Source organism: Tamandua tetradactyla, chromosome 2 (assembly GCF_023851605.1).
Source record: "Tamandua tetradactyla isolate mTamTet1 chromosome 2, mTamTet1.pri, whole genome shotgun sequence".
NCBI classification, from domain to species: domain Eukaryota; kingdom Metazoa; phylum Chordata; class Mammalia; order Pilosa; family Myrmecophagidae; genus Tamandua; species Tamandua tetradactyla.
Genome location: NC_135328.1, coordinates 198,325,643 through 198,339,694, shown reverse-complemented (window position 1 = coordinate 198,339,694; position 14,052 = coordinate 198,325,643). Strand labels below are relative to the sequence as shown.

General features: G+C 41.0%; 1 protein-coding gene and 1 pseudogene across 1 annotated transcript in view; one reads left to right on the top strand and one right to left on the bottom strand.

Moving 5' to 3' along the window:
* The first annotated feature begins 1,265 nt into the window (after positions 1 to 1,265).
* The window catches only part of SMPDL3B (sphingomyelin phosphodiesterase acid like 3B), a 33,152-nt gene continuing 20,365 nt past the window's right edge, over positions 1,266 to 14,052 (top strand). The window contains exon 1 of the mRNA XM_077137521.1: positions 1,266 to 1,568. Within this exon, the coding sequence (XP_076993636.1) occupies positions 1,508 to 1,568 (61 nt within the window). The 5' untranslated portion in view covers positions 1,266 to 1,507. The remainder of the gene's footprint in view (positions 1,569 to 14,052) is intronic.
* Positions 5,276 to 12,387, bottom strand: LOC143654946 (ribonuclease H2 subunit B-like; annotated as a pseudogene).

The window sequence follows — 14,052 nt, the reverse complement described above, 5'->3', positions numbered from 1 at the left end:
TGTATTCATCACCATGATCACTTTTTTTTTTTAACATTTGCATGTCTCCAGCAAAAGAAAGAAAAAAGAGAAAACTCATACATGCCATATGCCTTACCACTTCCTTTCATTGACCACTAGTATTTCCATCTACCCAATTTATTTTACCCTTTGTCCCCCATATTATTTATTTATTTATTTATCCATAGTTTTTACTCATCTGTCCATACTCTGGATAAAAGGAGCATCAGACACAAAGTTTTCACAATCACACAGTCACATTGTAAAAGTTATATCTTTATACAATCGTCTTCAAGAATCAGGGCTACTGGGACCTAGCTCAATAATTTCAGGTACTTTCTTTTAGCCACTCCAATACTAAATTAAAAAAGACTATCTATATAATGCATAAGAATAACCTCCAGGATAACCTCTTGACTCTGAAAACTCTCAGCCACTGAAACTTTATTTTGTCTCATTTCTCTCCTCCCCCTTTTGTCAGGAAGGCTTTCGCAATTCCTTGAAGCTGGGTCCCGGCTCATCCCCGGATCTATGTCCCATGTTGCCAGGGAGATTTTTCACCCCTAGGAGTCATATCCTGCTGAGTTGGCTTAGAGAAAGAGGCCACATTTGAGCAATAAAAGAGGGTCTCTGGGGCTGACTCTTATGCCTAATTTTAAGTAGGCTTATCCTATCCTTTGCAGGAATACGTTTCATAGGGGCAAACCCCTGGGGTTTCTTTACATTAGTCTCTCTGCTTCTGTGTTTTCTCTATTTCTGATTATGTTCAACAATTTCAGTAGTAAAAATTTAACGCACGATTAAGCCCGTGTTACCTCCTCCTGGAAGCCATCTTGGTTTCCTCCGTGTGTTAAACCTTTTGGTTAGACTTAGATCTCACCTGTGGATTTTTCAACTCACCTAACTCACCGAATTGCAATCCAGTGGTGTCCCTTTCCCTCTGCCAAGCCTTTCCAGGGCAGTGCCTGCCCTTGGTCCCCACCATCTCCTTGGGGTCTGGCTCCCTGCCTGAATGAATGGATGACTTACTCTCCCATTTGTTTGCATTCAAGCCTTTTTTTTTTTTTACAAGTGCTCAAGCATCTTGATCTCCGACTAGCAGTTAAGTTCCTTTGAAGACAAAGCTAAGCCATTGTATATAGTTTGTTCTGCTGGGGTGGGGCAATGTAAAAACTCTGAAAGTGGATGATATTTGCCTCTTATGACTGAGGTTGGGAAAGTTTCCTGGAGATTACAGTTGCTGGCTGGGATTGAAATGTTCCAAGGAACCTGCAGAACAGGTGCTGCTTTTTACTTGAGTCCAGAGGCCTGTCTTCTGCCCCAGCTGATGCATCTTCAACCAACCCAGCTCACACCCTGCTGGGCAAAAGAGAAAATGGCACCTGGATAAACTCCGTAACAGGACGGGAAGTTCTGCTTAGGCACGTGGGTGCTAACAATTAGGAAGCCGGGACAGCAGTTCTTGGGGAATCCTGCGGCGGCTGTCTCGTGGAGGTGAGCCCCGAGGATGAGGCTGCTTGAATTGCTGATTTTCCTGGCGCACTGGAGAGTGGCCAGGGCTGAGCCAGGTACGGCACTGGGAACGCCTGTGATGTTGTTGTTTTGTACTGTGAACTCGGGATCCGGACTGCCGGAGACTGAGTTTGCCGAGAGCATTGCTAGGAATAGCAAGGCAGCGAGCTAGAACAGGCAGGCAGGTTACAGAGAGTCAGTGGGGATTTGGTTGGTGCTCTTTGAGCCTGGAGAGTCCAAGTGGGGTGCCAGCTGGCCAGGGGAAGGACACTGACTTTGCAAAGAGGTCTGAGTATATAAGAGCCACTCGTTTGATAGAGGAAAAAGGTGGCAGGAAAGATTCATAAACCCATTCTACAAAATTGGCTGAGAGTTTACTATAAACCAAGCACTATTCTAGGGACCAGGGATATGACAGCTAAGGAAACAAACGAAGTTCTTGTCCTCATGAAATATTCCTTCCCTTGGGGAGAAACAATCATAAACCCCACGTAAACAAGAAAAATATATAGTATGCCAAGAGGCATAAAGTAAGGGGGGAATGGGTATTTATGGGGTGGCCAGAGAAGAGTTTTCTAACAAAGTGACATTTGAGTAGAGGCCTGAAGTGGTAAGGGAGAGAGTCACATGGGCATCCAGATAAGAACGTTCCAGTAAGAGAGGACAGAAATTACACTGGCCTTGAGGTAGGTGCGTGGGTGATGTGTGTAGGAATAGCAAAGAAGCTGCAGCAGAGTGGGCAGAGGGTGTACGGGTGGAGGTAAGCTCAGCAGGATAATTGGGAGGTGGGGACACTTAGACAATTTTAAGGACTCAGACTTTCACTCAGAGTGCAGTGCAAGGTTGTTACCCGGTTTTAGGAAGAGGAGTGATGTGATCTGATTTACTTATGTTTGAAGGGATCCTTAGACTGTAATGGAATACAGATAGGGTGCCCAACTATTCCTGATCTTAGCATGGTAGGTCCCGTGCCCCAGGTACCCCCTAGGTTCTGGGCAGCTGGGACAACTGATGACCCTCATGGATAAGCAGCAAAACCAGTTTTTTGTTGCATCACTTAATAATGCAGTGAGAGGATGGAGGCTCAGCCTGGGGTGGTAGAGGGTGGGTGAGGGGGGAATATCTGATTCTGAGCAAGATTTGCTGACAGATCGTGGGTGAGAGAGAAAAAGGAATCAGGGGAGATTCCAAGGTTTTTAGTCTGGGGTTGTATTTGCTGAGATGGGGGAAACAGATGCTGGAGGAAGAGACCAGCAGTTCAGTTGGGGACATGTCCAGCTCGAGGCATCTGTTAGATTTCCATGCACTTGGAGAAGAGTCAGCAGGAGGGCTGGACCTGTGGTTTTCCTTAAGATTCTAGGTTGCCCTTTTCTGAGGTCCTTTAAATGGGATCCACGAGATGATCCAAAGACCAGCTGCAGAAAGTGAAGCCCAGAATGAGAAAAGGACTTGCTGGAGGCTGTTCTCGCTGCTTGATCCCGCAGAGCTCAGCCTGGAGTCCAAAGAGCCAGTGGCCCTTAGGCGCTGCTGTGGTCAGTCCACTTTTTCAGGCACTACCCAAGAACAGCTGGGAGCCTTTGGCAAAGCCCTCTGCGGACATGGGCTGGGCATCCTCAGGGACAGAAATCCAGGTTGAAGTGCCTGGGAAGGACTCAGACCCAAAAGCTGTGACTTAAAAGGTGGAAGGGACCTCTAGGACAAGCCCTGAGAGGAGTGTGTCATTCCCTGTGAGGGCAACCAGCTCCAGAGAAGGCTGAGAGCAGCAGTCCTCCTTCTACTCGGGGGACAGATAGCCCAGCTCCCCTCTGGGGCACTCCAGGCACTGCTAGAGATTGAGGACTTGGGAATGATGGAAAGAATCTTCCAACCTCCTCATTCTTTCACCTTTAAATATGTTTCCTTAGAAACCCAAATGCCAATGGGCAGCCCCAACCCAAAGTCTTAATGGTTAAAAAGATCCCTGCTCCCCCTTGCCAAATGCCCAAAGATGTTCAATACAGCATTGTTTAAAATGATGAAAAGCTGTTTCCATTAGTGGAATAACTGAATAGATTATGGTATAACTACCTGGCGGAAAAGTGTCAAGATAACATAGCAAAATAGAAAACAATAAGTAATATTCATTAAGTAGTTATTATGTGCCAAGCACTACCAGAATTTCTGCATACAGTACTTTAACATAAATGCCCCACAACAGCCTTGTGAATAAAGATTACTATCCCCATTTTACAGACAAAGAAAACTGAGTCTTCAAGTAGGTAAGCAACTAGCCTGGGGTTGCACGGCTAGTAAGTGTCTGAGTCTGGATTTGAACCCAAACTGTACAACTCCACTCTGTTTATAAAATAATGTATGTAAAAAAATAATCCAAGGAAAATACTTAAGAAAAGTTAATATTTATTTATTGAGCACTTGAGGTAGAACAGGCTTGGGTCTAGGTGCTTGGCATCCTCTGGTCCTTTTAAACCTCATTTGAAAAATCAAAGACTAAAAGAACTCATTTGATTTTTTTTTTTGCCTTTTTTCCTATTTATGTGGCAAATATAATATAACAAAGCTAACAAAGTAACACTGAATAAGAACACACTCTATTTGTTAGAATGTGATATTCTAAAGACTTTCTGTGAAATATATTACCAAAAGTTGGAAAAACTTCATATTTTTGACCCAAGCGGGCCCACACCTAAAAATGCATTCTAAGGAAACAATAAAAGATGTGGACAAATATTTATGTATAATTTGACTCTTCACAACATTATTTATAATCATGAATATTTGGAAATAATCTAAATGTTCAAAATTGGGGCATGGTTATCAAGTAATGAAATATCCAAATAATGGAAAATTATACTACTATTAAAAATGCATTTTAGGAAGAATACTAAGTAGCCTGGGGAAATGCTCACAAAATAATGTTGTACTATATATATTATATATAACTATATATAATATAATTATAAAGTTACTGATAATATTCCTTTTTAAAAATTAGTATTCTGTGCCTGTCTGTGTAAATAAATAAATAAATTAGTATTCTAAGAAAATGTACCATTATTTCTAGGTAATGAAAAGTTGGGTGATTACAATTTTTCTTTTATACTTTTCTATATTTTCTACAAAGAACATATACTCATAAAAACAGAAAAAGCTTTACCAAAACAAAAGCTTTACCAAAAACTAAAGCCTAACTAGGTGACGATATTGTGAGTTATTGATTATATACCAAGAATGGAATGATCATATGGTAAGAATGTTCGTGTTTGTGTGTTGTTATGTTTAAAAAAAATTAAAAAAAAAAGACTAAACCCTTTTGAAAGTTCACAGTTTACTTGAGAGCTACGTTATTTGGTTTCTCTCAGTATATTAAAAACAGTATTGTTACAGCTACTGTGTGGCAAAGTGGCATAAAACAATAGGAAGTATTGTCCCATGTCAGTTTATTGAGGAAATTTGTGCTGCTATATGTTAATTCAATTCACTTGATTACTTTTCATTGTGTCAAACAAGTTTCTAAAGGCCACCAGCCACTAAGTTATACAATTACTTTTCCATATTTTGTTCAGGAATGCAAAAATCAAATACAAAGAAATGTTGAAGTGAATTGGAAAACTGCCCTGCTGCATCTTTGTAAGGCTTTTTTTTTTTTTTTTCCCCCAAAAAGGTGGCAATTAAGGGTCAGGAAGTACAGTGACAGAGAAGAAGGATGAAAATGGAACATGTAAAATGCAAAAATAAATTTTTGCTAGATTTCATTTTCAAAGTTTCACATCTTTTCAAAATTTTTTTTAAGTTTTGCACCAAAAAAGGTGTCAATACTTTTCATTCCATGCTTGTCGACTTTAGCCAAAGTCTTCTGAGCTGTACTCATTTTGCTATTTTTCTTTTCTTCTTCAAATCTTTAGTGTTAAATTTAGTGTAATCTTCTTTTGCTTCTACAGGCTCATCTGATAACTTGATTTTCTTTAAGGGAGGGTTTGGCAATGAAAGCAAAGGTTCTGGAAGCTTTAAGTATTTAGATAAGTCATCACTTAATTCTTTAGAAATATATTCAGATATCAGACTGTTAGCAGACAAAGGCCGTGGACTCTTTTGCCCAACACACTCAATAACCAATTCCTGAGACACTGGATTTCAAAAATAGAAAAGAGTGTATTACTAGGCGCATAGTAGGAGATAAGATGGCCTAGCAGCCCAAAATCTGTCTCCTCGAACTCAAGTAATTCTGATAGATTTATTAGAGAAAAAGATGGGCAAGGTTTAGGATAATGAGCACAGTGGCTCTAGGTGATGTAATCAGAGGTGATCTGATTATTGAGCATGCACAGATTGATTACATGCTCAGTCACAAAAGGAATGTAAGAAAATGGCAGCGAGGTATAGGTGACATGTAGATTATAGTCTAATCTACTGTGCATGTCAGGCAGGCCCACTTTGGTTAGATCCAGTCTCGGTTATCAAGATAACTTTAGATTTGGGGTGGGTTAGCTCTGGGCTGACCCAAGACCCTTTATTAATAAACATTAGGAGCTGTCTTTAGAGATTACAAGACTCGAAAAGTTGAGGAACTGGATAACTGTGTACAAATGAAGGTTAGTCACAAGGTTTTTACAATCACGGGCAGAAGAAAAGGGCTATACAATTATTACCAGAGATCAGGTATTACAATTCAGAGATTTCAGGAATTTCCCTCTGTCTGCACCAATATACCAGAGAGTAAAAAAAAAATGTGTGTATAATGATTCAGTAATCAAAATTATCCCTTAAATCCTGATTTCTTGGTTACAAGACCATGGGCATAATGAATTTAATCCTTTTTCTTATCTCTGGATACCTGGTCACCAGGTAAAAAGGCAGCTGACTGTACCCAGACTCCAACATTGATGTGACTGGCTTTTTTTTTTAATTGTGAAATATAACATATACAAAAAAAAGCAATAGATTTCCAAGGACATTTTAAAAAGTAGTTATAGACCAGATTTTTTTAAAATTAATTTTTAATTAAAAAAAATACAACAAACACGAACATTCTTAACAGATGATCATTCCGTTCTGTATGTATAATCAGTAATTCACAATATCATCACATAGTTGCATATTCATCACCATGATCATTTCTTAGAACATTTGCATCAATTCAGAAAAAAGAAAGACAAATATTCATACATACCATACCTCTTACCCCTCCCCTTCATTGATCACCAGCATTTCAATCTACTAAATTTATTTTAACATTTGTTCCCCCTATTATGTATTTTTATTCCATATGTTTTACTCATCTGTGGATAAGGTAGATAAAAGAAGCATCAGACACAAGGTTTTCACAATCAACCAGTTACACTGAGAAAGCGATATCCTTATACAATCATCTTCAAAGAAACATGGCTACTGGAACACAGCTCTACATTTTCAGGCAGTTCCCTCCAGCCTCTCCATTACATCTTCACTAACAAGGTGATATCTATTTAATGCATAAGAATAACTTCCAAGATAACCTCTCGACTCTGTTTGGAATCTCTCAGCCATTGACACTTTCTTTTGTCTCATTTCGCTCTTCCCCCTTTTGGTCGAGAAGGTTTTCTCAATCCCTTGATGCTGAGTCCCAGCTCATTCTAGTATTTCTGTCCCATGTTGCCAGGAAGGTCCACACCCCTGGGAGTGATGCCCCACGTAGATAGGTGGGGGGTTATGAGTTTGCTTGTTGTGTTGACTGGAGAGAGAGGCCACATCTGAGCAACAAAAGAGGTTCTCTTGGGGGTGACTCATAGGCCTAATTTTAAGTAGGCTTGACCTATCCCTTGTGGGATTAAGTTTCATATGAACAAACCCCAAGATTGGGGGCTCAGCCTATTGCTTTGGTTGTCCTCACTGCTTGTGAGAATATCAAGAATTCTCCACTTGGGGAAGCTGAATTTTCCCCCTTTCTCACCATTCCCCAAAGGGGACTTTGCAAATACTTTTTACTCACTTAGACCAGATTTTAAAGTTTGGTATGGGTTACAGTTCCACATTTTTTTCATTTTTTCCTTTGAGCTGCTCCAAGACACTGGAGACCAACAGAAATATCAATATAATGATTCAGCAGTCATGCCCATTTGTTAAATCCTATCTTCTCTGTTATACGCCTCCTTCTCTTTAAATAACATATATACATATATACAGCAATAAATTTCAAAGTACATTGCAACAATTAGTGGTAGAACAGATTTCAGAGTTTGGTATGGGTTACAATTCCATAATTTTAGATTTTTATTTCTAGCTATTCTAAGGTACTGGAGGCGAAAAGAAATATCAGTATAATGATTCAGCACCCATACTCATTTGTTAAGCCTGACCTCCTCTGTATAACTCCACCATCACCTTTGATCTTTCTCCCACTCTTTAGGGGTTTTTGGGCTATGGCCATTCTAACTTTATCACATTGGAAGGGGCTGTTGTTAATATAGGGTAGGGGGTTGGAACTAGTTGATATTCTGGAATGGCTGGCCTCTCTGCATTTCAGGACCTATGGGTTCCAGGGACCCATTTGCAGGTTGGAGGTTTTGGAGAGTTACCCTAGTGCATGGAACCTTTGTAGAATCTTATATAGTACCCTAGGTATTCTTTAGAATTGGCAGGAATGGTTTTGGTTGGGGTTTAGCAAGCTATGAGAGGTAGCAATGTCTGACTAAAGCATGCATAAGAGTGACCTCCAGAGTAGCTTCTCAACTCTATTTGAATTCTCTCAGCCACTGAAACCTTATTTGTTCCACTTCTTTTCCCCCTTTTGGTCAGGATGACATTGTTGATCCCACAGTGCCAGAGCCAGGCTCATCCCTGGGGATCATCTCCCATGCTGCCAGGAAGACTTTCATCCTGAGATGTCATGTCCCACATAGGGGCGAAGGCAATGGTTCACTTGTAGAGTTGGACTTAGAGAGAGAAAGGCCACATCTGAGCAACAAAAAAGATCCTCTGGAGGCAACTTTTAGGCATAGTTATAGGTAGGCTAAGCTTCTCTGTTACATACATAAGCTTCATATGAGCAAGCCTCAAGATCAAGGGCTTGGCCTATTGATTTGGGTGTTCTTAATGTTTGGCACAGTATCTGGTTTTCCCCAGTGATAAAGTTTAATATTTCCATTATTTTTCTCCCATCTGTCAAGGGGCTTTGCCAACACTTTTTAAAAATTTTTATTAATAAAACCAATCAACATACAATATGAACATTCTTTTTTTATCACATAGTTGTATATTCATCATGATCATTTCTTAGAACATTTGCATCAAGTCAGAAAGAAATAAGAAGAAAACAGAAAAAAAATTCATACATACCATACCCCTTACCCCTCCCATTCATTGATCACTAGCATTTCAATCTACTAAATTTATTTTGATATTTGTTCCTCCTATTATTTATTTATTTTTAATCCATATGTTTTACTCATCTGTCCATGAGGTAGATAAAAGAAGCATCAGACTCAAGGTTTTCACAATCACACAATCACATTGCAAAAGCTATGTCATTATACATTCATCTTCAAGAAACATTTGCCAACACTTTTTGATTATCTGCTTAATATACGCTGGGATGTATCCAGGCATTACATTAAGCTATACAAGATTAAAGGCCCTCATTCTTATTCTGGGTTCCCTGTGTTTGGATTGTTTAAATGATGTATCAGGCAGCATGAGTTAGATTATATGCTACAGAAAACCGAGGTTCTGGACATAATAAAACTTTCTTCCTTTGGTCTCAATGACTGGTGACTAGATTTTAATGTTGCTGCAGTCTGAATCACCTTTTTTTTTTTTCCCAGCCACTTTAATGACTTCTCTTTGCTGTATTTGTAATGTTTCTTGCCATCTGTTTCTTTTTCCTCTGTCACATGGCAAAGTAACTTCTCCAGTTCAGGAAAGTGCAGCAACAAGACACACTTTGGAAATATGTCATCCACCACTACTTGATCTAATGGCTGAAACTTTCCTTCTTTATCAGCCTTTCTGAGATAGCGGAGAACCAGTAATAAGGGATCCATTGGTGTGGCAAAGTAGAGATGTCCTCCTAACTGAACTGAGTGATTTATATAAACCATGAGCGGTGTTTTCCCTTGAAAACATTTGAAACAGCTGCCACACACACATATTGAACAAATAAATGGCTCCTTCCCCTGAACATGGGGTAACCAGTTTTACAAATGTAAGGCCACTTTGAACTTCTTGGAAGCATCTTTCAAATATTCTGGAAGCAGGAAGACTTACTGGAGGGCGTACCCCGCGACGGCGGCAACCATGGCAGCGGCACATGGGGCCTCCCCTTCTGTTCCCAGGACAGCAGAGGGCACCAACTCACTTGATTTTTATAGCTCCTGGGAGATAAGCCCTGTTATTAGTAAATCCATTTTGCAGATAAGGAAAAGGAGACTCAGGGAAGCTCTGTCACTTGCCCAAGATCCCAGGGCGAGGAAGCGGCAGGACAAAGGCTGTGTTTAGTTGCTTTGTGTGTCATTCCTTTCACTACGCTCCTGGGAGGGTAGGCTTCATAGGCTCTACTTTCTCTTTTCTCCAAACTTTCTGGAATGTATATGCCCATACTTTTTTTTTTTTAATGTCTGTTATTGTAAAATATAATGTATATACAAAGCTGTCCTATCCCACAAGGGCCTTTCTAGCAGAGAGACCAAAGAAGGAGCTAGGTACAGACTGAGACATGAACTCGATTAAGAATTTACTTAGAGGAGAAAAGAAGGAAGCTTAATCAGGGAATCACGCTACTCTGAAGGCATTTGATTCAGAGCTCAGGTGAAAACACTCCACACTTAGGTGGGAATCAACAGGTATGAGAGTGTGAGAAAATGGGTACAGCAGAGAGGTCTCCTGACACAAGGGTAGGATTGACTATAGTTGGTGCGCATGAGAAGGATTATAGGTTGCTTTGTAGATAACAGCAAACATGATAACATCACAGGCACTTCAGGAAGGAGGGAGGGTACAGATTAACATCCTATGCATCTGGTCTCATACATACATTGACCCTTTGCACATTCCTCCTTCTTAAGGAGGTCAGCTTAAACACTAAATGACCCAGGTCATGCAAGCAGCTGTGTGCTTTCAAGTTTTACAGAGATTTAGGGAATGGCTCAATCCCAAGGTCCCCACAAAGGCAAAGAAAGAAAAAACAGTAATTTTCAAAGCACACTTCAACAAGTAATTACAGAACAGATCCAGAGTTTGTCATGGGCAGCAGTTCCGCTATCTCAGATTCTTCCTTTTAGCTGCTCCAAAACACTGGAGGCTAGAAGAAATATCAGTATAGTGATTCAGCAGTCATACTTATTTGTTAAATTTTATCTTCTCTGTTATACCTCCTCCTTCTCCTTTGATCCTTTTCCCAATCTATAGGGATCTTTGGACAATGCCTGTTCTAACTTTTTCATTTTGAGAAGGAATGTCAACACTAAATAATAGGGGGATGTAATTAATTGATAATCCTGGAGAGGCTGGTCCCTCTGGGTCCCTCTGGGTTTCAGGATTTATCTGACCTGGGAACCCTCCAGAAACTATAGGTTCCAGGAAAGCAGACTTAGTGCATGAAACTTTTATAGGGTCTCAGTTCAAGCCCTAGGTATTCTTAAGAGTTAACAGGAGTGATGTTGGTTAGGGTTCAGCAAAGCATGGCAATTAGCACTATCAGAAGCTTGCATAAAAGTAGCTTCCAGAATAGCCTCATGATTTTATTTGATCTCTCAGCCACTGTTGCCTTATTTTATTACACTTCTTTTCCCTCTTTTGGTCAGGAAGGCATTGTCAATCCTATGGTGCTGGGGCCAGAATCATCCCTGGAAGTCAAGCCCTATGTTGTCAGGGAGATTTTCACCCCTGACTGTCATATCCCACATAAGGGGGAGGGTAATGATCTTCTTTGCAGAGTTGGGCCTAGAGAGAGGCCACATGTGAGCAACAAAAGAGTTTCCTGGAAGCAACTCTTAGGTCTCATTATAGCCTTAGCCTCTTTAATACAGAAATAAGTTTCATTAGGACAAACCTCAAAATCATGGGCTTGGCCTATTTCTTGGGCGTCCCCAGTGGTTGAGAGGGTACCAGATGGGAAAGCTTTATAGTTCTCTATACATATATATATATTTTTTCCTTTGGACCCTCAAGGGACTCTACCAATACTTTTTAGTTATCAACCCACTATAGTCTGAGATGTATCCTGGTATCACATTAAGCTACGCAGAATTACAAGGCCTCTTTCCTGTTTTAAAGACTCCAGAAGTTTGGGTTGTTTAAATGAGCTATCCAAACAGGTTGATTTAGATTATGTGTTACAGAAAATTTAGGTTCTAGATATAATCAACCTTTCTGCCTGTAGTCTCATATAGTAAGTGAAGGCCTACAATACCTACATTATCATCTTTTCCCCTGTATTCTTATATACCTTAGACCCAGCCAGATTGGCTTTGTTTTTTTACCTTAATTGAGGCCTGATCTCTTTTTTGGTTACTTTAACTAATATTGTATATAGCTATGCTATCTCTCAGGGCTGTAACACTCCATTTCTGGGTCTTAGGTGTCACAGAGTTACTCAAAGTTCCAGGGAAATACCAAGTTACACACATATAGCTCAGTATCTCAGAATCTAGACAAACATTTGTAACTTCAGGCAAACTGTGGCTGCTATAAGGACTTACAATCTAGGCTCCAATTTTCTTATAAGTATTTTCTGAAAGAGACCTTAGCATACTTGTTCTTTTGTTTCTGGCTTGTTTTGCAAAGCTGACTGTCCCCAAGGTTTATTCAGTTCGTTGTGTGCCTCTCGACATCCTTCCTTTTTGTGGCCACACCCTATCCCATCATTTAAATATATCACAGCTCACCGTTCTGCTTCTCACTCATTGCACCCTTAACTCCCTCCATCTGTTGGGCATCATGGATAATGTCCAAAATAAAGAAACTTTTATTTATTTTGGATAAAGAAACAAAATAATGTCTTACAGTATCCTCACTTGGTTGTACAATCAGCAGCTCTCTCAATTTTACAGAATTTTCACTGGTCCAGAGCGACAAAGAACTGACAAACATAGCATCACCAACAACCAAATCAGAACTACCCCTTATCACTTGTCCCCCACTCCCCAATCAGTGGTCCCTGGTAGTGCTGTGGTACTGTTGATTTCTTCCTGTTAACTATTGGTTATAGCATGCATTTTTTAATTTCCCCCTCTACCCCTCTACTATTGTGTGTCCATGATTTTAAAACAAAATTAAGTTTTAAAAGAATTCTGCTTCCTGTAAGTAGGGCCCCAACTTGTGGCTCCTATTCCTCCCATGCCTACCCTGAGCAACTCTGCACTTATTCTTCAGCTTCTAATTGCAGAGAAATGGACCAGTTCTTCCAGACTGGGTTGGCACCTTAGGGAGACATTCCCTGGCCAAGCCAGGGCTGAAGTAAGAGGACCAGCCAGGGCAGAACAAGGCCAGTCCCACATTGTATGGCCTGGGCCTCAGATTTCTCATCTGTAAAATGGGATAGTAATACCACCTACATCATGGCGCTGCGGTGAGGAGAGCCATGTATTTAACATAAGGGGCTAGGGAATGTTTGTTTGTTTGCATGCATGGGCAGGCACCGGGAATCCTTCGAACCCGGGTCTCCAGCATGGCAGGTGAGAACTCGGCCCACCCCAGATGCTTCATTTTAACACGATCCGTAGGGAAGGCGTCTGTGCAGGAAAGTTCGAGAAGCGCTGGTCTAAAAGGGTAGAACATTCAAGTGCCCACTTCCCCACACCCACCGGTCTCACTCCTGGCCCCCAGCAGTGATTGCTGGCAAATCTAGGGTGTTCTTCTCTACAAGCCCTTTCCCTTTCACTGTCTTTAAATCCCCTCAGGTTCAGGGAGGCGAAATGACTTGCCAACATCCCTCAGGTAAGACTTAAGAGCTTAGGTTAGAAATCAGATCTCCCACCATCTGCTGCGGAGTCCCTCTGCCCTTCCTTCTCCATGATGTGTTAGTTAGAGCTTAAGTCCTTTGGTGGGGGGCCAGAGAACCTTGATTGATCTGTGATCAATTCCACAAAAGCCTGTGGCTCGCATTCCTTCATGGGTGACATATGCTTCTTACAACAGTTCTAAGTTAACAGGCATGTCATCGTTGTGAGTTTGGGTCTCAGTTCCCACATCTGTAAAATGGGCATAAGAATCCCTCACAAAATGCCTGTAAGAAGGCAATAAGATAAGCTGGCAATGGGCCTGGGACCTGGCTAACTTTCTGTGAGTGCTTCCTGTCCTACTCATCTTCCCCACTACCCCAGGAGGAGGTGTTCCCTCCTGTACTGTGTATTTGTCCATCTTCACATCCCAGGGCCTGTTCTAGGTACTAGGGCTCCGGTGATGAACAACACAGCTTTCAGGCTCTTGTGGATCTGACATTCTAGACAGGAAGATGGATGAGAAACAAGATCATTTCAAATGTGAGAGTGCTTTGAAGAGAATAAGACTGGAGGAAGGCTAGAGCTAGTGACCTGGTGGGTGGGGGAGGTGCTTCCTGAGATCAAGTAG